The 24,823-nt window shown below is 43.1% G+C and overlaps 1 protein-coding gene across 1 annotated transcript in view; it reads right to left on the reverse strand.

Annotated features, from left to right (window-relative positions):
• Positions 1 to 257: 257 nt before the first annotated feature.
• LOC115167844 (limb region 1 homolog-like protein) overlaps positions 258 to 24,823 on the reverse strand; it is a 46,632-nt gene continuing 22,066 nt past the window's right edge. Inside the window, exons 2-13 of the mRNA XM_029722526.1 lie at positions 12,843 to 12,927; positions 7,750 to 7,783; positions 7,281 to 7,420; positions 6,547 to 6,774; positions 6,327 to 6,395; positions 6,162 to 6,226; positions 5,512 to 5,584; positions 5,257 to 5,343; positions 4,877 to 5,031; positions 3,604 to 3,835; positions 2,565 to 2,726; positions 258 to 1,772 (exon numbers count right to left, since the gene is read on the reverse strand). Coding sequence (XP_029578386.1) covers positions 1,687 to 1,772; positions 2,565 to 2,726; positions 3,604 to 3,835; positions 4,877 to 5,031; positions 5,257 to 5,343; positions 5,512 to 5,584; positions 6,162 to 6,226; positions 6,327 to 6,395; positions 6,547 to 6,774; positions 7,281 to 7,420; positions 7,750 to 7,783; positions 12,843 to 12,927 — 1,416 coding nt within the window. The 3' untranslated portion in view covers positions 258 to 1,686. The remainder of the gene's footprint in view (positions 1,773 to 2,564; positions 2,727 to 3,603; positions 3,836 to 4,876; positions 5,032 to 5,256; positions 5,344 to 5,511; positions 5,585 to 6,161; positions 6,227 to 6,326; positions 6,396 to 6,546; positions 6,775 to 7,280; positions 7,421 to 7,749; positions 7,784 to 12,842; positions 12,928 to 24,823) is intronic.

Raw genomic sequence — 24,823 nt, forward strand, 5'->3', positions numbered from 1 at the left:
GTAAACGCTATGTGCAATGACTGACCAAACAGAACCATTGCCCTAAGGATAGAAGGTTCTCTGACGGAACCTCAGGGCAACTTTCAGAAGGCTGCCGTTGAGTTTGGGAGACCCTGCCCCCTGCTGGCAACAGAACACAACTGATTGTTGTTATTATTAGCTGTTAGACAATTAAAACAACTTAACATACATGCTGATACAGCAAAGGAAAAGCATGACAGGATCACTATAAAGAGATCTAAAAAATAAAAACGCTAGAGATCATTCATTTATATTATTCTAATATAAAAGTTAAGGAAAAACACGTCATTGGAATTGGCAGTGGAGCGTAAACAGTATTGCACTTGAACATGAACAAACAATTCACAGTATGATTGGTCCAAGACAGGACACACAAGTGAGTGTTACTAAGGTGTCATTAAGGAAGCTCCTTAATGCTTATTTTTTTTAAAGGGAACAGAAATGCCATTATACAACCAATAACAACCTCCCTTTCCCATTTTCCCCTTTGTGTTCTGTTATCTTTTGTTCACTAATTCCATGTTATCAGTTTAAAACAAATCCTGAGTTGTGTTCGTCAGGCACCAATTGGAAGAGAACTGAAATGCAAATGTTTTGTTGTAAAAATGTTTGAACCGTAAACCTAATGAACACAACCCTGTCCTGTCCCCTTCTCTTCCTCCACTATGTGAAGGTCAAGGCATGTAAAATACCCAGGTTTAAAAACATCCTCTCATTAACCAACACACCATTACACAGACAGACAAGGAGTCTTAAAAAGACATGGAAGTGGGATTCAAAGGAGTGAGGCCCAGAAATAGTAGTCTTACATGAGAGAGAGAGAGAGAGAGAGAGAGAGGAAGGCGTGGGGCGAGGGGAGGCAGAGAGAGGACTCAACCGCTCAACCCCTGATCAGGAAAAGGAAATGTCAGTTGCAACGTAATGTTCCAAAATAGATTTGCTGACTTTTACACGTGCGTGTCCAAAGAGCAAAGTAAGTCGGTCCCACCTCCACCTCTCAAACCCATTGTGAGTTTCTCATAAGGCATTAGGACATCCAGGATGTACTGTATGATGTCACAAGGTCAACAAGAACCCGGTCATGGCTAGAAGGGACACAGTTTTTCTCAAATTAACATCAAAAGCAGATTTTTTCTTTTTACATTTTAACTAACCCCAACCCTTCTCCTAACCTTAACCCAATTCTCCTAACCTTAACCCAATTCTCCTAACCTTAACCCAATTCTCCTAACCTGCTACGAAAAGTAATATCTGACAAAAGTTGAATCCCTTCTAGCCATGACCCAAAAACCCTGATAAGATCCCTTTTTCAGTTCCAGAACCTTCTTCAGTTCTAGAATATTTTAGAGGTTCCAGGATTTATCATTTTCGGCTCAGATTACCACACAGTGATTTCAATAGAACCCCAGTACTGTAGTCAAAAAGCGAGACTGTTTAAGTTGGTTCCCCAGTCAACTTTGTTGGTCAGTGAGCAGAGCTCTACTGCGTCATTGTCCAAACTGCACTTCTAATCCTCCACTCCGGTCTCTTCATTTTGGTGATCCAGACACAGATTGACTGGAGGACTGAAGACAAGGTGCCTTTGGTCCAATGAGAATGCTATCCAGGGGGCTCAGGTCCCGGTCGGGATTAAAGATCACGGTTGATTGGTCAAGGGAATGTCAGTCACTGGATCTTTGACAGGCCATTTGCCAGGAGGAGCTTGAGGGGGATGGTTGTGCGGGACACTGTCAGAGGAAGCTTGTGGAGACCTGTGGAGACATAAAACACTTACAATTAACACCAACAGTGGAACAAAATGGCATGATTAACGCCGACAGAGTGTGAGAAAAATAAAAGATTAAAAAAAGGCTAGTTTGGATGAAAAGAAAGTCCATCAATCACAGAACAGAACAAAAGCTGTTGGGGAGGTAGCGGGAGAGGAGAGATGCTATCTATCCCGTGAGGAAGGGGGGTGCGTGTCCACGGCTCTATGCGCCGAACTGTTTGTGTTGGGCGGAGGGGCAGAGTGCGAGTGTGTGTGGGGGGCCCGGGAGGGGGCCCAGCGGCCAGGCCCACAGGGGACTCCTACTCCCCTCTTTCCTGAGAGAATTGTATAGGCTTTTCTATCTGAGGAAAGGAGACCAGCCCATTGGGAAACATGGCCAGGCCCAGAGCTGGGAAGAGAACACCTTGATAGCTAGCTCACAGTACAGTCACTCTGAAAACACACTGACTATTGGCAGCTAGCACAACCCTTCTACTGCATAATGAAAGTAACACAATACGACTACCAAATACCTAAGCAAGCAAGATGCATATCCAAAAACGGATTGGGGGAGTCGACTACAGCCAAGATAGGTGGACAAATCATGTAGTTGTATTTTGAGTGGAACATGACTAAATTGAAGATGTGAAGTTATACAAAAGCATGGACTAACATCTAAACATAAAAAGCTAAAAACACACAGAAAGGCAGGCATCAGGTTCATAGACATATTCCTGTAGAGCACGGATGTAAAAAAGGGGCGTTATAAATACTTCTGTTTGATTGCATAACGTACCAAAGGCACGCATGAGTTCTCTCTGCACAGCCCAGGTGAGAGTGTTGATGAGGCAGGCAGAGGTGAGGCCAGCAAACAGAATGTTGTACAGGAACACTATGTGGAAGTTCCCCAGCCAGTTATACCTCCCAAAGTCTCCCAGCAGGTCAAAGCGTGTGATCCCTGAAGAACAGGTAAGAGAATGTGATTAGTTTGACACTATAAACTGCTCAGCATATCTTCACCACCCCCCCCCATGGATAAATAAAGTTCAAATCCATATTACTTTCACTAATCCATCCGATTCAGATCTGGGAATACTTCAAGAGAGGAAGGAAAGAAGGGTGCATTTCTGAAGCAAAGTACTTGACCATGGCCAAGGTCACACACTGTTCATTGTGATTGACTGCATACACATGCCCTCTTGTGTTCAGAAATGATACTACAACCAGAAGATCTCAGTCTAATTACAGTAGGCAATAGAGCCCCACAGTGGAGGTGTCATAATACCCATAAAACCTAGTGGTCAAACAGGGAAACGGTTCCAATCGTTTTTCCACCATAAGGGACTTTAGAAACACTTGAAATAAGGGCTGTGTTTCGTGTAGGCTTACCCTGGTGTGACGATAGGTAGCCTAGTTGGGCCAGTAAGCGAAAGGTTGCTAGATCGAATCCCCGAGCTGACAAGTAAAAAATCTGTCGTTCTTCCCCTGAACAAGGCCGTCATTGTAAATAAGAATTTGGACCAACTTGCCTAGTTAAATAAAGGTTAAATAAAACATTTAAATAACAATTGATAAGTCACCTTGTCCGAGAAAGATTTACATGGTTCAAAACATCATGTCAGGGTAAGCCTACAGGAAACACAGCCCTTACTGTTTCTAAAATCCCCTATGGGAAACATTTATGGTGGGAAACGATTGGAACCATTTCCCTGTTTGACCACTAGGTTTTATGGATATTATGATACCACTGTGGGGGTCTACGCATCTCTTTTGTTCAACCATATGAGACGACAAGAATCTAGAAACTCAACCTGGGGAACGGGGAGGGCTCTTACCCAGAGTGCGAGAGAAGACTGGCAGTGCTGAGCTGAGGACCAGAAGAGAGACACAGTTCCCAATGATCTGTGTGAGGTTGGTGTCCTGAGAGCGGGGCAGCAGGGAGGTGAAGAGAGGAGAGCTGTAGAAGCCCACCACAGACGACACCATCAGGTACAGGATGAGGACCACCTGCACTGCTGCTCCCAGAGAACCAAACATGGAGAAGGAAGCCGTCCCCAGGCGAGGGTCCTACCACGCAGAGGAAACATACGATCAATGCAAATCTGTTATTCTCTATAAAAAAAAAAAGTTAATGTCCTTAGAATTGTTTAGTCTTGAGAAATCTATATGAAAGATAGGGTCCTCAGTCACTCAATAGAAGAACAGGCTATTCAGGAACAACATTACAGAGGCAATAGGTCAATGTGCATCGTTAGAATTCAACATATCTATGCAGATAGAGTAAACCCATACTATAGGCCCTCAAACGCAACTCTGGACCTTGAAGCCAGTTCCACTGCATTTTTTAATTGTTCCCCTCTAACTCAGGGACTGATTTAGACCTGGGACACCAGGTGTGTGCAATTAATTATCAGGTGGAACAGAAAACCAGCAGGCTGCAGGACCTCCTAGGGTAAGAGTGGAGTACCCCGGCTATAGGATGTCCAATCAAAAACCAATTTGACCAATGGGTTAAATTGTGTAGATAATCCACGAAGAAAATCAATGGTCCAAACTGTGTCTCCATCCTAAACCGTTGAAGTTAGAGTTTTTTACCCTAGTAGGAAGGTCAAAATTAGGCTGACTAAATTAAAAATGGAGGCCAGAGAAAATAAGTGGTAACATTTTTTTTTTTTATTGAATCTGGTAAATAGCATCGCTTTAGCTAAACTGGATGCTGAGCCAGAATGAAGGCTACCCGACAGGCTCACTCTTCTCAAATCCGGTGGACATAAAACAATAGAGGTAAGATAGATATCGACTTTGAGACATTTTGTATACGCTGTTCACATGTTCTTACAAAAACAAGCATCTCTCTAAAGAATGTCAACGGAGCACTATGTGTAAAGAAAGACCCCGCGGAACGATTCAGAACGTGATCATATTTATCACGGTAAAAAACCTAATGAAGAGAAAACATTACCACCAATGCGTGCTTTCACCCACATTGGGCAGAGTGTGCAAACGCCCTACATGCTACAAAATCAACAGCGGGCTGCCGAGAATAATCCATACAAAGCCCTTTCCAGCTCACGCCGTCCCTTATTCCCCTTAGTAGAGTCATCTCACCCCCATTCCACTAGGCATGGCCGTCTCGTCGAACAGGAGCTCCAGAACATGGAAACAAACCATCAACACACAGGCCACCGTTAGAGCTAGGAGCAGCAGCATGGCCAGAGGGTAGAACAGGTTCCGTTGCCATGGTGATGCCCTCCTACGCATCTCTGGGGGAGAGAGAGAGAGAGAGATGAGGACAAGGACCACTGGAGACAACGCTGTCAGTCTCCCGGTGAGCAGTGAAGCTATTCCCGGAATTTTATGTCTAATGCCCGAATGAAATCCAACAATGTTGTATAATCTTCCAATGAATTTGATCCAACCCTAGTAAGTCAAGAGAATTTAATAAAAACAGTATTATTATTATTATAATAATAGAGCGATGGTTTTACCGAGGGCGATTCGTTTGGCCTGGACGCCGAGGAACTGCGTCCTCAAAGGCTCCACGTTCACACTGACCCAGCATGCCGTGCTACCCCCTACAAGGAACAGAGCACGGTCAACACAACCACCACCTCCTCCTCCTCCTCCTCCTCTAGGTTGAGACATGGACGTGTGATACAGGCAGTGTACGATTCCGAATAGAAATGCATTCAATTGTCCCATGCTGAGAGACTATTGTAGCCCACGGTCGCTGGCCCACTCACTGTTGAGTGTCCTGGAGAGCGAAGCCTCCTCGAACGCAGCACAGTTAATCTCCACCTCCACATCCTCCAACAGCTGAGGAAACACAGGGGATGGATTTCATTGAGTCATTAGTGTTATGTTATAACAATGCTATGTTATTGTCAACAATATGCCAAATTGTTTGCATAGTCAACACACACACACACACACACACACACACACACACACAACCAGACATGCCACCAGGGGTCTCTTCACAGTACCCAAATCCAGAACAAATTCAAGAAAACCTACAGTATTATATAGAGCCCTAATTGCATGGAATTTCCTTCCATCTCATATTGCTCAAATAAACAGCAAACTTGGTGTAAAAAAAAACAACAGATAAATCAACACGCCTCTCCCTTATTTGACCTAGATAGTTTGTGTGTATGCATTGATATGTAGGCTACATGTGCCTTTACATTTTTCTATGTAGTTCTGTCCTTGAGCTGTTCTTGTCTAATGATGGTCTGTATTATGTTTCATGTTTTGTGTGGACCCCAGGAAGAGTAGCTGCTGCTTTTGCAACAGCTAATGGGGAACCTAATAAAATACCAAAGACATAAATGTCATAGTGTTTCAGTTATTGTCTGCATACGGGAGAAAAAGTTTGCGGATTATCACTCACCCGTGGTTTGACCAGTAGGCTCCCGGTGACACTGAACATGCGGGAAAGGCCGAAGGGAGTGCACACTGCAGGGAGACGGGAAGAGGTGTCAGGCAGCATTCATACACACCACAAGTTAAGCAGCCAGTGCGGCAGATGGACGAGACATAGTGGAGGTGTCCTCACATAGCAGCAGCAGCACTCCACACAGAGAGATGGCAGAGTAGAGGTAAGGAAGATAGTACTCCCACATGTCTGAGATGGGAGACAACAGGTCATTAGAGAAAGGACTATGATACATGCTTCTCCATTTTTTAATTTTTTTTTTTAAAAGGACACCAATTCAATTAAAAAAATACTTAGCCGTTGCAAAAATGGCTTGAATGAAAAGCAAAGAGCAACTCACCGTAGAGACTCTCCCTGGCGCTGTGGTTGTTAAGTAGGGCCACAAACACCCACACCATGCCCAGCACTAGCAGAGTGAGCAGCAGCAGCACCACCGCCGTCTCATACACCCGCGCCATCACCCCTTTCTTACAGCCCACGAAGCCCTCCGACTCGGTGAAGAAGTAGGCGAAGGGCATGAGGAAGACCAGGGACAGGTTGGAGAACAGGAACACTAGGTTCCATAAGCCTGATGATGGAGAGAAAGAGAAGAGATGGTCAAAACATTTCGTTACAAAGTTAAGTAATATCATAAAAGGGATAGAAATCTAGCAACTAACAGGACCACCACAGTGAGGCGCAGCCTAGCCATTTAGGGCAACACTTTTTGGGGGGGGTATATAGAACATATAAATCTGTAGAGCTCGATGGAAATAAGCAAGAGGGACTAGAGTTGACAGTGCTTGCTATGAATGTTATATTTGGGGCCCCACTTCCCTTCAACTGCTGGTTTGTGGAGCTCACGTTTCATTTCTGTGAAAGATGCACCATAGCATGGAATATTATTACATAATCAACTGTGCAAGGTTCCCAAAACCATAGTAATGAATCATTTGTTTTGGAGCTCATTGACTGTAGTTAAAACAGAACGGTGCTTGAGGTTTGGGGCTATGGGCGCTCTGACCATGAATGAACTACTCTGGAATGACAACGTGGAGCGGTATTGGGTGTTGTGGTGTAAACGTGGATCAGTACCGTGAATGAGCGATCCGTTGAGCCACTGCATGTAGTAGCTGTGAGGGAAGATGAGCAGCACCTCATTGGACAGGATGGAGATGGGGAGGAGCAGCACAGCGCACACTGCCACAGAGAGGGTAAACGTACACAGCCATAGACTAGACAGGAAGAGAGAACGGTGAGGGAGAGGTGTGCCGTAACGAGGGTCTGTAGATTGATTAATGTACATTGTATTTTTATGTCATTTGGACAATACAGTATTGTGTGTATGCGTTTTGGATGCTAGTTGCCCTGGGTGAGTAGGGAGGAAATTAATATCAGAGTGTAAGGACAAAGGGCAAGGAGGACAGTGACACAGGCCAAGTTGTGTCATCTCGTAGGTCACATCGACTCAGACACTAGCTCACACAGTCACTAATCACAGACTGAGTGAGTCAACGTGCAGACTGCTGCTAGGTCAGTTAAATCATTAGGTCTCTTTACTTACGCAATTTTGTTGGCGGTCGCATCTTCAATGTCATCTGGAAAACATAAGAGTGAGTGCTTCACAGTTATACCAACAGGCAAGCTAGTACTGACTAAAGGCATGTGAGCATTTGGGAACACAACCCATTTACCCAGACATAAGAGTTGAAATTGTGTCGAGGCAACATACTAGAGTGTTGAGGGATATGCTTAGAAAAATAGAGATATCGGTAAGAAACTAAGGTAGCGCCGATCGACACAGACAGAGGGGAAATAAGTAGTTGGCCTCAAAAATAGAGATATGCAGAGTACACCGTGTTCAAGACCCAAAAGAACAAGAGTCTGTATAGGTCATGAGGAGGAACTGAAGAGTGTGGGAGGGGAAAAACATGTACTGGGAGCAAGAGAAACCAGTTCGCAGCATGCGAATGGATTCACAGATCCCATCTTCAACATCACACCATTCAATTAAGCTGCGAGGCACAAATGTTCTGCTGGTGTTGACTGACTGCGGTGGACATTCATTGGAAACACTGTACTCGTAACGCAGAACAGGTTTAGCTGACTCTTTCCAAAACCCAATAAAAACACTGGCTGGCCCGGCTCAGTGGGCTGGCCCACCTCCAAACAGCCAAACCTCTGCAGAGCCAGAGCGGCACAGCTACAGGCCAGACTTGTTATGTTGTAGCGGATGTGCTAGAGCGTTTTTTCAATAACCAGACTTTACTGGAGTGATTACATAAGGCACATAACCAAATTGCATTTGTACAGCCACACTTCCAACGTTCAATTCATCGGATTAGGGCTGTCACGAAATTTCATCAGTTGGTGATTGTCAAGCAAATAACTGGGTCGGTCGCACGGTAATTGACCGTTAATTAACAAACTCATTTAGCATCTCCTGGCTTCCACACACAGCCTACAAGTCACAAATGCAGACCTTTGGAACATCTACATTTGAAAAAGTATTGTAAATACATGAAATATAGCCTACACCTTCACAATAAATCCATTATTTAAGACAGGTCTAAAGAAACATGATATGAATAAAATAGAAAGGATATTTTCTCCAAACAATTTGAGGGAGTGCACACACATGCAGCTAACAAAAGAAATGGGTACTCCTGTATGCTTAATTTAGAGTCATTCATGTAACTTCAGTTCTACAAACGTTAGGCTATATATTTTGATATTTAATACATAGTAAAGCTGCATGTGACTAATGATTTGAAAAAAGTCGCTTGAAAAGGCATGAGCTCTGATTTGCTTTTATACGCAGGCCGTACACCTCAGTCTCTCATTCACAATTCGACAAGCACTTGCTAACTCCTTCAAGACCGTTGGAAAAGCATTCCAGGTGAATGCCAAGAGTGTGCAAAGCTGTCATCAAGGCAAAGGATGGCTACTTTGAAGAACCTAAAATATATTTTGATACAAAAAAATGTTTGGTTACTACATGATTCCATAGGTGTTATTCGTTGTTTTGATGTCTTCACTATTATTTCACAATGTAGAAAATAGTAAAAAGAAAACCCCTGAAAGAGTAGGTGTCCAAACTTTTGACTGGTACTATATGCATGTTATTTTTTTAACTAGGCAAGTCAGTTTAAGAACAAATTATTATTTACAATGGATGGCCTATGGACAGAGAGAGAGAGAGACCATTCAAAAGTTTGGGGTCACATAGAAATGCCCTTGTTTTTGAAAGAAAAGCACATTTTTTGTCCATTAAAATAACATCAAATTGATCAGAAATACAGTGTAGATATTGTTAATGTTGTGACTATTGTAGCTGGAAACGGCTGATTTTTTAATGGAATATCTACATAGGCGTAGAGAGGCACATTATCAGCAACCATCCCTTCTGTGTTCCAATGGCACGTTGTGTTAGCGAATCCAAGTTTATAATTTTAAAAGGCTAATTGATCATTAGAAAACCCTTTTGCAATTATGTTAGCACAGCTGAATACTGTTGTTCTGATTAAAGAAGCAATAAAACTGGCCTTCTTTAGACTAGTTGAGTATCTGGAGCGTCACAATTTATGGGTTCGATTACAGGCTCAAAATTGCCAGAAACAAAAGAACTTTCTTCTGAAACTCGTCAGTCTATTCTTGTTCTGAGAAATGACTATTCCATGCAAGAGATTGTACGAGATCTTCAGTTTCTTGGCAATGCTGTGTACTAATCCCTTCACAGAACAGTGCAAACTGGCTCTAACCAGAGTAGAAAGGAATGGGAGGCCCCTGTGCACAACTGAGCAAGAGGACAAGTACATTAGAGTGTCTAGTTTGAGAAACAGACGCCTCACAAGTCCTCAACTGGCAGCTTCATTAAATAGTACCCACAGAACACCAGTCTCAACGTCAACAGTGAAAAGGCGACTCCGGGATGCTGGCCTTCTAGGAAGAGTTGCAAAGAAAAAGGCATCTCAGACTGCCCAATAAAAAAATTAAGATTGACAAAAGACACTGGACTAGAGGTCGACCGATTATGATTTTTCAAAGCCGATACAGATTATTGGAGGACCAAAAAAAAGCCGATAGCGATTAAAAAAATATATATAAAATTTGCCCAATTTCTTTTATTTATTTGTAATAATGACAATTACAACAATACTGAATGAACACTTATTTTAACTTAATATAATACATCAATAAAATCAATTTGGCCTCAAATAAATAATGAAACATGTTCAATTTGGTTTAAATAATGCAAAACAAAATTTTGGAGAAGAAAGTAATAGTGCAATATGTGCCATGTAAAAAAAGCTAATGTTTAAGTGCCTTGCTCAGAACATGAGAACATATGAAAGCTGGTGGTTCCTTTTAACAAAAGTCTTCAATATTCCCAGGTAAGATGTTTTAGGTTGTAGTTATTTTAGAACTATTTCTCTCTATACCATTTGTATTTCATATACCTTTGCCTATTGGATGCTCTTATAGGCACTTTAGTATTGCCAGTGTAACAGTATAGCTTCCGTCCCTATACTCGCCCCTACCTGGGCTCGAACCAGGAACACATCGACAACAGCCACCCTCGAAGCATCGTTACCCATTGCGCCACAAAAGTCGCAGCCCTTGCAGAGCAAGGGGAACAACTACTCCAAGTCTTAGAGCGAATGACTTTTGAAACGCTATTAGCGCGCACCCCGCTAACTAGCTAGCCATTTCACATCGGTTACACCAGCCTAATCTCGGGAGTTGATAGGCTTGAAGTCATAAAGAGCTCAATGCTTGAAGCACAGCGAAAAGCTCCTGGCAAACGCACGAAAGTGCTGTTTGAATGAATGCTTACGAGCCTGCTGCTGCCTACCACCGCTCAGTCAGACTGCTCTATCAAATCATAGACTTAATTATAACACACAAAAATACGAGCCTTAGGTCATTAATATGGTCGAATCCGGAAACTATCATTTCGAAAACAAAACGTTTATTCTTTCAGTGAAATACGGAACCGTTCCATATTTTATTTAACGGATGGCATCCCTAAGTCTAAATATTGCTGTTACATTGTACAACCTTCAATGTTATGTCATAATTATGTACAATTCTGGCAAATTAATTAAGGTCTTTGATAGGAATAAATGGACTTCACAGTTCGCAACGAGCCAGGCGGCCCAAACTGCTGCACATACCCTGACTCCTTGCACGGAACGCAAGGGAAGTGACAATTTCCCTAGTTAAAAGAAATTCATGCTAGCAGGCAATATTAACCAAATATGCAGGTTTAAAAATGTATACTTGTGTATTGATTTTAAAGAAAGGCATTGATGTTTAGGTACACATTGGTGCAACGACAATGCTTTTTTCGCAAATGCGCTTGTTAAATCATCCCCGTTTGACGAAGTGGGCTGTGATTTGATGAGAAATTAACAGGCACCGCATCAATTATATGGAACGCATTACACGCTAGATAAACTAGTAATATCAACAATGTGTAGTTAACTAGTGATTGTTTTTTTATAAGATAAGTTTAATGCTAGCTAGCAACTTACCTTGGCTTCTTGCTGCCCTTGCGTAACAGGTAGTCAGCCTGCCACGCAGGCTCCTCATGGAGTGCAATGTAAGGCAGGTGGTTAGAGCGTTTGACTAGTAACCGGAAGGTTGAAAAAACGAATCCCCGAGCTGACAAGGTAAAAATCTGTCGTTCTGCCCCTGAACAAGGCAGTTAACCCACCGTTCCTAGGCCGTCATTGAAAATAAGAATGGTGTTCTTAACTGACTTGCCTAGTTAAAAAAAATAACCAAAATAAATAATTTATCTAAAATATCGATTTTTTTTAATATAATTGTATTTATTTTTTTATTAAATTATTTTTTTTTGTATAATTTTTTTTATTTATTATTATATATATATTTTTGTATTTACATTTTTTTTTTTTTTAAATGTATTTTTATTTTTTTTTTAAATCGGCCCCCAATTCTTTTTTGGGAATTAAAAAAAATGTATAAAGAAAAAGAAATTCGGCCACGATCTGTGTCCAAAAATACCGATTGTTATGAAAACTTGAAATCGGCCATTCCGATTAATCGGTCGACATCTACACTGGACAAAGGAACTCCGCCTAGAAGGCCAGCATTCCGGAGTCGCCTCTTCACTGTTGACGTTCCACTAGGTCTCCACGTCATGGCTGTTGCGCTGTCAGTACAGATACCAACACATCTTGACCACCAAAGTCCATTTGATGTCACAAAGCTGTCCAGTACTTTAAAAATATCCCCTCATGTTGTCCTGGTTTCCAGTGATTTGTAGAAGAGGATGTCTTCCTTAATTGACTCCCCATAAACATAACAGACATATACCGGGAGCTGTGCCAGGCCCACCACGTCTGTTGACTCATCCAGCTGTAACGCATATAATTCCCCGGCTTGTATGCAAAGCAGTAATTGTTTCAAAACATCTCCTGCCATGTCACTGATGCTTCATGAAACAGTGTTGTTTGACGAAGACATTGTCTGTATACTTTTTGGGGCCTTTTCCCCCAGCATTGTACCATTTTCGAAATTGCACCTTGTGCATTCTACTATTGCAACTTTCAAGAGTAAGTTGAAAGCCAGACTGAGTTCCTTTTTGGGGGGGGGGGGGGGACTAGGCAAACAGATATCCATACTCACCCGTGACATAGTCCGCATTCTTCTTGAAGTGAGTGAGGATGAGGTAGGACAGAATGTAGAGGCAGGTGAAGAGGAGGACACAGATCTGCAGAGAGGAAACAATAGTACAATTTTTCAATTAGCAGGATGTGACAGTTGCTTCATTAGCTTTTTAGGGAAGTGTGCAGCTTGGTTCACTTTTATCCAAATATAAGTAGAAGCAGAATACACATATTGGACCAACATACAGTCAGGGAAAAAAGTATTTGATCCCCTGCTTATTTTGTACGTTTGCCCACTGACAAAGAAATGATCAGTCTATAATTTTAATGGTAGGTTTATTTGAACAGTGAGACAGAATAACAAAAAAATCCAGAAAAACGCATGTCAGAAATGTTATAAATTGATTTGCATTTCAATGAGGGAAGTAAGTATTTGACCCCCTCTCAATCAGAAAGATTTCTGGCTCCCGGGTGTCTTTTATACAGGTAACGAGCTGAGATTAGGAGCACACTCTTAAAGGGTGTGCTCCTAACTGCAGCTTGTTACCTGTATAAAAGACACCTGTCCACAGAAGCAATCAATCAGATTCCAAACTCTCCACCATGGCCAAGACCAAAGAGCTCTCCAAGGATGTCAGGGACAACATTGTAGACCTACACAAGGCTGGACTGGGCTACAAGACCATCGCCAAGCAGCTTGGTGAGAAGGTGACAACAGTTGGTGCGATTATTCGCAAATGGAAGAAACAAAAAAGAACTGTCAATATCCCTCGGCCTGGGGCTCCATGCAATATCTCACCTCGTGGAGTTGCAATGATCATGAGAACGGTGAGGAATCAGCCCAGAACTACATGGGAGGATCTTGTCAATGATCTCAAGGCAGCTGGGACCATAGTCACCAAGAAAACAATTGGTAACACACTACGCCGTGAAGGACTGAAATCCTGCAAGGTCCCCCTGCTCAAGAAAGCACATATACATGCCCGTCCGAAGTTTGCCAATGAACATCTGAATGATTCAGAGGACAACTGGGTGAAAGTGTTGTGGTCAGATGAGACCAAAATGAAGCTCTTTGGCATCAACTCAACTCGCCGTGTTTGGAGGAGGAATGCTGCCTATGACCCCAAGAACACCATCCCCACCGTCAAACATGGAAGTGGAAACATTATGCTTTGGGGGTGTTTTTCTGCTAAGGGGACAGGACAACTTCACCGCATCAAAGGGACGATGGACGGGGCCAAATCTTGGGTGAGAACCTCCTTCCCTCAGCCATGGCATTAAAAATGGGTCGTGGATGGGTATTCCAGCATGACAATGACCCAAAACACACGGCCAAGGCAACAAAGGAGTGGCTCAAGAAGAAGCACATTAAGGTCCCGGAGTGGCCTAGCCAGTCTCCAGACCTTAATCCCATAGAAAATCTGTGGAGGGAGCTGAAGGTTCAAGTTGCCAAACATCAGCCTCAAAACCTTAATGACTTGGAGAAGATCTGCAAAGAGGAATTGGACAAAATCCCTCCTGAGATGTGTGCAAACCTGGTGGCCAACTACAAGAAACGTCTGACCACTGATTGCCAACAAGGGTTTTGCCACCAAGTACTAAGTCACGTTTTGCAGAGGGGGTCAAATACTTATTTCCCTCATTAAAATGCAAATCAATTTATAACATTTTTGACATGCGTTTTTCTGGATTTTTTTGTTGTTATTCTGTCTCACTGTTCAAATAAACCTACCATTAAAAGTATAGACTGATCATTTCTTTGTCAGTGGGAAAACATACAAAATCAGCAGGGGATCCAATACTTTTTTCCCCTTACTGTAATACCAACCCAAGTCTAGCAGTCCTTCTAAAAAGAGTCACAAACCATAGTAGGTTAGGGCGGCATAATATGGGCAAAGAGAGAGAGAGAGAGAGATATATAGATATAGATATAGATATAGATATATATATAGCTCAAAAAAATAAAGGGAACACAAACAACACATCCTAGATCTGAATGAAATAAATACTCTTATTAAATACTTTTTTCTTTACATAGTTGAATGTGCTGACAACAAAATCACAAAAATAATCAATGGAAATCCAATTTATCAACCCATGGAGGTCTGGATTTTGAGTCACACTCAAAATTAAAGTGGAAAACCACACTACAGGCTGATCCAACTTTGATGTAATGTCCTTAAAACAAGTCAAAATGAGGCTCAGTAGTGTGTGTGGCCTCCACGTGCCTGTATGACCTCCCTACAATGCCTGGGCATGCTCCTGATGAGGTGGCGGATGGTCTCCTGAGGGATCTCCTCCCAGACCTGGACTAAAGCATCCGCCAACTCCTGGACAGTCTGTGGTGCAACGTGGCGTTGGTGGATGGAGCGAGACATGATGTCCCAGATGTGCTCAATTGGATTCAGGTCTGGGGAACGGGCGGGCCAGTCCATAGCATCAATGCCTTCCTCTTGCAGGAACTGCTGACACACTCCAGCCACATGAGGTCTAGCATTGTCTTGCATTAGGAGGAACCCAGGGCCAACCGCACCAGCATATGGTCTCACAAGAGGTCTGAGGATCTCATCTCGGTACATAATGGCAGTCAGGCTACCTCTGGCGAGCACATGGAGGGCTGTGTGGCCCCCCAAAGAAATGCCACCCCACACCATGACTGACCCACCGCCAAACCAGTCATGCTGGAGGATGTTGCAGGCAGCAGAACGTTCTCCACGGCGTCTCCAGACTCTATCACGTGCTCAGTGTGAACCTGCTTTCATCTGTGAAGAGCACAGGGCGCCAGTGGCGAATTTGCCAATCTTGGTGTTCTCTGGCAAATGACAAACGTCCTGCACGGTGTTGGGCTGTAAGCACAACCCCCACCTGTGGACGTCGGGCCCTCATTACCACCCTCATTGAGTCGGTTTCTGACCGTTTGAGCAGACATGCACATTTGTGGCCTGCTGGAGGTCATTTTGCAGGGCTCTGGCAGTGCTCCTCCTTGCACAAAGGCGGCGGTAGCGGTCCTGCTGCCGAGTTGTTGCCCTCCTACGGCCTCCTCCACATCTCCTGATGTACTGGCTTGTCTCCTGGTAGCGCCTCCATGCTCTGGACACTACGCTGACAGACACAGCAAACCTTCTTGCCACAGCTCGCATTGATGTGCCATCCTGGATGAGCTGCACTACCTGAGCCACTTGTGTGGGTTGTAGACTCCGTCTCATGCTACCACTAGAGTGAAAGCACCGCAAGCATTCAAGTGACCAAAACATCAGCCAGGAAGCATAGGAACTGAGAAGTGGTCTGTGGTCCCCACCTGCAGAACCACTCCTTTATTGGGGGTGTCTTGCTAATTGCCTATAATTTCCACCTGTTGTCTATCCCATTTGCACAACAGCATGTGAAATGTATTGTCAATCAGTGTTGCTTCCTAAGTGGACAGTTTAATTTCACAGAAGTGTGATTGACTTGGAGTTACATTGTGTTGTTTAAGTGTTCCCTTTATTTTTTTGAGATATATATATGAACAGCCCTCACCGTAGTCCAAACCCTCAAAATATCATAATATGCACAAACTCTTTTGAACGGTTTCGGGTGACTTGCATGCGGGCGCCTTAAGTGAATCTAAGAGGAGAAACTGCACAGTTTGAGTGTCAGAGGGCGGGGCTCGTTGTGTGTGGGAAGCAGCCACAAGACAAGAAAAAGAGTCAACTATAAAAAAATTAAAAACTATGGAAGCCTGTTCCCGCCAGAGCGCATAGCCTAGAGAAGCCTATGAGCGCTGATCCCCTCTGGCCAGTAGAAACCTTTTGCAATAGCCTAATATAGGCCTATTTATTTGTGTTAAAAGAAAATGTGATCATGGGAGGGGTGCGTCACTTGAGTAGGTTGAGCCACTGACGTGGTCTTCCTGTCTGGGTTGGCGCCCCCCCCTTGGGTTGTGCCGTGGCGGACATCTTTGTGGGCTATACTCGGCCTTGTCTTCGGACGGTAAGTTGGTGGTTGTAGATATCCCTCTAGTGGTGTGGGGGCTGTGCTTTGGCAAAGTGGGTGGGGTTATATCCTGCCTGTTTGGCCCTGTCCGGGGGTATCATCGGATGGGGCCACAGTGTCTTCTGATCCCTCCTGTCTCAGCCTCCAGTATTTATGCTGCAGTAGTTTATGTGTCGGGGGGCTAGGGTCAGTCTGTTACATCTGGAGTATTCTCTTGTCTTATCCGGTGTCCTGTGTGAATGTAAATATGCTCTCTCTAATTCTCTCTCTCTCTTTCTTTCTTTCTCTCTCGGAGGACCTGAGCCCTAGGACCATGCCTCAGGACTACCTGGCATGATGACTCCTTGCTGTCCCCAGTCCACCTGGCCATGCTGCTGCTCCAGTTTCAACTGTTCTGGCTACGGAACCCTGACCTGTTCACCGGACGTGCTTGTTGCACCCTCGACAATTACTATGATTATTATTATTTGACCATGCTGGTCATTTACGAACATTTTAACATCTTGACCATGTTCTGTTATAATATCCACCCGGCACAGCCAGAAGAGGACTGGCCACCCCTCATAGCCTGGTTCCTCTCTAGGTTTCTTCCTAGGTTTTTGGCCTTTCTCAGGAGTTTTTCCTAGGGAGTTTTTCCCAGCCACCGTGCTTCTTTCACATGCATTGCTTGCTGTTTGGGGTTTTAGGCTGGGTTTCTGTACAGCACTTTGAGATTTCAGCTGATGTACGAAGGGCTATATAAATAAATTTGATTTGATTTGATCAAATTTGGCTTATATTCAAATTTCAGGTGGCTAGGCTACCTAGACCTTAGCATTCAAATTATTGACTGGAATTAAATCAACACACCAATAGTGATGACATACTGTGTGAGTAACTTTTGAATTAACGATGCAAAGGCCTACATGATGAAACCCTGCATAAAGCAAGCTCAGCCCTGTTAGTTCTACTGTGCAACTGCAGTTGTCTATTTGTTTGCTTAAACCATATGACCCGATTAGAAAAATCTGGTCCCATCATAGCCCAGATAAAACCGTTATACAGCCGATTTACTACCATGCCATACCCTCCAACTTGGGTCCGGAGTTTTACCTGGTTAGGTTAGCCCAGTGGTCCTCAAACCTCTCCTCGTGGAACCCCAAATGTTTCACAATTTTGTTTTAGCCCTGAACTAGTTCACATGACTCACCTAGTCATGGGTTAGTTGACAAGTTGAATCAGGTGTGCTAGCTCTGGAATAGATCAAATACATGAACTGGCTAGGGATCCCCTAGGAGAGGCTTGAGAACCACTGGGTTAGTCTTTACTAGCCTAAACATTCTGATAAAATACACCATATTACTGGCCTGCAAATGTGGGTTAAACTGCCGACAAAAAGAGCCATAACTGATGCAAATGGTTGCCCAATCAGGCAGGCTAGACGCAGTCATTTCAAAATTAATATGAATTCAAACCGCCATGCTTTTGAGCAGTTATTCTCTGCAGTTTACAGACGAGACTAGTGTTGTACTCACTTGAAAACAAAAACGAATTGCATTGTTGTTGTAGCCAAAATAGGATATAATTATTGTCCCTAAAAAAAAACTGAATCAATAGGGTAGCTTTCAGAGCTGGTACCCAGGGACTGGGAGCACACAGTAGCTAGGGCATTCGAACTCCTTGACTTTTTCCACCTTTTGTTACATAACTGAGCCTTATTCAAAAATAGCTAAATTATAATTTTTTCCCCCTCATCAAATCTACACACAAAGCAAAAACTGTTTTTTTAGAAATGTTTGCAAATGTATTAAACACAGAAATATATTTACAAAAAGTACTCAGACACTTTACTCAGTACTTTGTTGAAGCACCATTGGCAGCGATTACAGCCTCGAGTCTCCTTGGGTATGACGCTACAAGCTTTGCGCACCTGGCTCGTTGCGAACTGTGTGAAGACTATTTCTTCCTAACAAAGACAGCCAACTTCGCCAAACGGGGGATGATTTAACAAAATCAAAATTTTCACATTTGCGAAAAAAGCACAATCGTTGCACGACTGTACCTAACCATAAACATCAACGCCTTTCTTAAAATCAATACACAGAAGTATATATTTTTAAACCTGCATATTTAGCTAAAAGAAATCCAGGTTAGCAGGCAATATTAACCAGGTGAAATTGTGTCAGTTCTCTTGCGTTCATTGCACGCAGAGTCAGGGTATATGCAACAGTTTGGGCCGCCTGGCTCGTTGCAAACTAATTTGCCAGATTTTTACGTAATTATGACATAACATTGAAGGTTGTGCAATGTAACAGGAATATTTACACTTAGGGATGCCACCCATTAGATAAAATACGGAACGGTTCCGTATTTCACTGAAAAAATAAACATTTTGTTTGAGATGATAGTTTCCGGATTCGACCATATTAATGACCTAAGGCTCGTATTTGTGTGTTTATTATATTATAATTAAGTCTATGATTTGATAGAGCAGTCTGACTGAGCGGTGGTAGGCAGCAGCAGGCTCGTAAGCATTCATTCAAAAAGCACTTTCGTGCGTTTTGCCAGCAGCCCTTCGCAATTTTTCAAGCATTGCGCTGTTTGACTTCAAGCCTATCAACTCCCAAGATTAGGCTGGTGTAACCGATGTGAAATGGCTAGCTAGTTAGCGGGTGCGCGCTAATAGCATTTCAAACGTCACTCGCTCTGAGACTTGGAGTGGTTATTCCCCTTGCTCTACATGGGTAACGCTCCTTCAAGGGTGGCTGTTGTCGATGTGTTCCTGGTTCGAGCCCAGGTAGGAGCGAGGAGAGGGACGGAAGCTATACTGTTACGCTGGCAATACTAAAGTGCCTATAAGAACATCCAATAGTCAAAGGTATATGAAATACAAATGGTAGAGAGAGAAATAGTCCTATAATTCCTATAATAACTACAACCTAAAACATCTTACCTGGGAATATTGAAGACTCATGTTAAAAGGAACCACCAGTTTTCATATGTTCTCATGTTCTGAGCAAGGAACTTAAACATTAGCTTTTTTTACATGGCACATATTGCACTTTTACTTTCTTCTCCAACACTTTGTTTTTGCATTATTTAAACCAAATTGAACATGTTTCATTATTTATTTGAGGCTAAATTGATAGTATTTATGTATATTAAGTTAAAATAAGTGTTCATTCAGTATTGTTGTAATTGTCATTATTACAAAAAAATTTATATATTTATTTTAAATTGGCCAATTAAATCGGTATCGGCTTTTTTTGGTCCTCCAATAATCGGTATCGGCGTTGAAAAATCATAATCGGTCGACCTCTAATCCTCAGTCTGAGGTCCTGAGCAGGTTGTCATCAACGAGCGCTCTCCATTTTGCTCCGTTCATCTTTGCCTCGATCCTGACTAGTCTCCCAGTCCCTGCAGCTGAAAAATATCATCCACCACCACAGGGATGGTGCCAGGTTTCCTCCAGACGTGGCGCTTGGCATTCAGGATTCAGACCAGAGAATCTTGTTTCTCACGTTTGGAGTTCTTTAGGTTCCTTTTGGCAAACTCCAAGTGGGCTGTCTTGTGTGTTTACTGAGTGGCGGCTTCCGTCTGGCCACTCTACCACAAAGGCCTGATTGGTGGAGTGCTGCAGAGATGGTTGTCATTCTGGAAGGTTCTCCCATCTCCACAGAGGAACCCAGGAGCACTATCAGAGTGACCATCGGGTTTTTGGTCCCCTCCCTGATCAAGGCCCTTCTCCCCCGATTGCTCAGTTTGGCCGGACAGCCAATCCTAGGAAGAGTATTGGTGGTTCAAACTTCTTCCATTTAAGAATGATGAGGCCACTGTGTTCTTGGGGAGCTTCAATACTGCAGACATTTTTGGGTACCCTTCCCCAGATCTGTGCCTCCACACAATCCTGTCTCGGAGCTCTACAGACAACTCCGTCAACCTCATGGCTTGATTTTTGCTCTGACATGCACTGTCAACTGAGGGACCTTATATAGACAGGTGTGTGCCTTTCCAAATCAATGTCCAATCAATTGAATACCACATGTGGACTCCAATCAAGTTGTAGAAACATCAAGGATGATCATTGGAAACAGGATGCGCCTGAACACAATTGCGAGTCTCATAGCAAAGAGTCTGAATACTTGTGTAAATATATTTTATACATTTGCATAAATGTGTTAAAAAAACGTTTTGCTTTGTCATTATGGGGTAGTGTGTGTAGATTAACGAGGCCATTTAAATTAATGTAAAAAATTTTTTATGTAATGTAGAAGGGCTCTGAATACTTTGAATGCACTGTGTGTTTTCGTTATCTGTAACAGTTCATATAAGGAAATCAGTCAATTGAAATAAATTAGGCCCTAATCTATGGATTCCACAACTGGGAATACAGATCTGCATCAGTTCGTTACACATACCTTAAAAAATATATATAGGGGCGTGGATCTGAAAACCAGTCAGTATCTGGTGTGACTACCATTCTCCTCATGCCGCACGACCAGCTCCTTCGCATAAAGTTGATCAGGCTGTTGATTGTGGTCTGTGGAATGTTGTCCCACTCCTCTTCAATGGCTGTGTGAAATTGCTGGATATTAGCGGGAACTGAAATCCGCTTTCGTACACGGCGATCCAGGGCATCTCAAACATGCTTAAATGGGTGACGTCTGGTATGTATGCAGACCATGGAGGAACTGGAACATTTTCAGCTTCCAGGAATTGTGTACAGATCCTTGAGACATGCTGAAACATGAGGTGATAGCGACGGATGAATGGCACGACAATGGGCCTCAGGATCTCGTCACGGTATCTGGCTATACCATAACTCCACCGTCACCATGGGGCACTCTGTTCACAACGTTGACATCAGCAAACCACTCGCCCACATATATGCTGTCAGCCATCAGCCCGGGGCAGTTGAAACCAGGATTCACCTGTGAAGAGCACAATTCTCCAGTGGCCATCAAAGGTGAGCATTTGCCCACTGAAGTCTGTTACAACGCCAAACTGCAGTTAGATCAAGACCCTGGTGAGGACGACGAGCGCACAAATGAGCTTCCCTGAGGTCCTGGGCTGGCATGGTTACACGTGGTCTGCGGTTGCGAGGCCGGTTGGGTGTGCTGCCAAATTCTCTAAAATTAACATTGGAGGCGGCTTATGGTAGAGAAATTAACAAAATTCTATGGCAACAGCTATGGTGGACATTCCTGCAGTCAGCATGCCAATTGCACGCTCCCTCTCAACTTGTGACATCTGTGGCATTGTGTTGTGTGACAAAACTGCATATTTTAGAGTGGCATTGAAATGTCCACAGCACAAGTTGCACCTGTGTAATGATCATGCTGTTTAATCAGCTTCTTGATATGCCACATCTGTCAGGTGGATGGATTATCTTGGCAAAGGAGAAATGCTCATTAACAGGGGTGTAGACAAATTAGTGAGTATGCAACATTTCTAGGATCTTTCACCTCATGAAACCAACACGTTGCATTTATATTTTTGTTCAGTCTAGTTAGGTTATGGAGCCTATAGTTGATCGTTACACTTATACTCGTTTACTTTTATGCTCTATAAACTGACCCCTTTCGAATAAATGACTGGCAAGTTATCCACCGGCGCACTGCAGTAGGCTGGGCCCATAGCAAAGGTACTTTACATTTTTTTACAAGTGGATAATACAGTTGCTTATGACAGCCACAGGTGAAGTCAACCGGTTAAAAAAAAAAAAAAAATCATAATAATATGAATAATACAGCTATGACATAGCATACGGATGATAACCAACGAGGCCATGTTGGTTATCACAACTAGGAGTTGTAGTGATTATGGCTGAATTTCTGTGCAACATGCTTATCAAATTAAAGTGTGTTGGTCACGTACACAGTTTAGCAGAGAAGCTTGACAAGGCTGGGGCTCCATGGGGTGTGTACAGACAGATTGGGGGGGGGGGCAAGAGGCACAGAGAGGAGAGGAGGAACATTTAAGAGGAGAGAGAGAGAACAGGTCCAAAGACATGGCGCCAGAGCAAGATAAGCCAGGTAAGATAACAGGGAGACAAAACAGGACAACCATAAGGACTCAGACACTGGCACAGTTGTGTAAATATTAGGTAGGCCTAGTCAAGATGTGTGGGTTTGAACTCAAATCTCGGTCAATGTTTTGAACTGACACCAAGCTTTTTCAGGTCAAAACAAGCTATGACTTCCACATCAAAATGCATTACTATCATCCACTGTAATGACAAGTGAGAGAGCCCAGGGCTGGTTTTCCTAAAGCCTTCAGTGCTAAATTAGCCTATGGTATTTCTCTCAACAACCCAGGCTCACACCACAAGTGACACTTTACCATGACCATGAGACGGTTATTGGTTACACAGAGACATACATTCATGACAAAGGCCAAGAGGGACAGATGGTGGTGTCTGCAAATTACCAGTTCACCCAGTTGAAGAGAGGGAGAAAGGGGGTGAGAGAGGGATTAGGAGAAGAAAATAAAAATGGGTGCAACTACACAGACCTAAACCCCAACAAGGCTCAACATGCAGCCAGCCTGAATTGATTTAGACCCATCTAGTCTGTAGTATTTTGCGAGAGTTGACTCCTTGACCGACTGAACATTGATTTAATCCCATTTAAGCAGATAGTCATTTAAGCCGTCTGCTGACCCGGTTGTCTGGGGTGTGGGGGGTAAACATCCGAGCCAAGCCAGACAGAGCTGTGCTGTCCTGGCTGGCTGGGTTATGCATCAACTATATCTGCCGCCTGGGACCGTGCTGGAAAGGACAACTTCAAAAAGGAAAAATATATTGCTCTTTACAAATGTACCTATGGACAAGGACCACATCTTCCACATTACCTACAGTTGAAGTTGGAAGTTTACATACACTTAGGTTGGAATCATTAAAACTAGTTTCTCACTCCACATATTTCTTGTTAACAAACTATATTTTTTGGCAAGTCGGTTAGGACATTTTTCAGTTAGTAATTATTCCAACAATTGTTTAGACCGATTATTTCACTGTATCACAATTCCAGTGGGTCAGAAGTTTACACTAAGTTGACTGTGCCTTTAAACAGCTTGGAAAATTCCAAAAAATGATGTCATGCCTTTAGAAGCTTCTGATAGGCTAATTGACATCATTTGAGTCAATTGGAGGTGTACCTGTGGATGCATTTCAAGGCCTACCTTCAAACTCAGTGCCTCTTCGCTTGATATCATGGGAAAATCTAAAGAAATCAGCCAAGACCTCACAAAAAAAAAAAAAAAAAAAGGTAGACCTCAACAAGTCTGGTTCATCCTTGGGAGCAATTTCCAAACGCCTGAAGCTATCACGTTCCTCTGTACAAACAATAGTACACAAGTATAAACACCATGGGACCACGCAGCCGTCATACTGCTCCAGAAGGAGACGCGTTCTGTCTCCGAGAGATGAACGTACTTTGGTGCGAAAAGTGCAAATCAATCCCAGAACAACAGCAAAGGACCTTGTGAAGATGCTGGAGGAAACGGGTACAAAAGTATCTATATCCACAGTAAAATGAGTCCTATATCGACATAACCTGAAAGACAGCTCAGCAAGGAAGAAGCCACTGCTCCAAAACTGCCATAAAAAAAAGGTGGTTTGCAACTGCACATGGGGACAAAGATCGTACTTTTTGGAGAAATGTCCTCTAACTTGTTGTGGGAAGCTTGTGGAAGGCTACCCGAAACATTTGACCCAAGTTAAACAATTTAAAGGCAATGCTACCAAATACTAATTCAGTGTATGTAAACTTCTGACCCACTGGGAATGTGATGAAAGAAATAAAAGCTGAAATAAATCGTTCTCTACTATTATTCTGACATTTCACATTCTTAAAATAAAGTGGTGATCCGAACTGACCTAAGACAGGGAATTTTTATCAGGATTAAATGTCAGGAATTGTGAAAAACTGAGTTAAAATGTATTTGGCTAAGGTGCATGTAAACATCCGACTTCAACTGCAACTATAGCCCAACTCAATTGAACCAATGACCAGCTACATGCGAGTAACTATCACAAAAGAGCAC

The sequence above is a fragment of the Salmo trutta genome, chromosome 30, assembly GCF_901001165.1.
Source record: "Salmo trutta chromosome 30, fSalTru1.1, whole genome shotgun sequence".
Lineage (NCBI taxonomy): Eukaryota > Metazoa > Chordata > Actinopteri > Salmoniformes > Salmonidae > Salmo > Salmo trutta.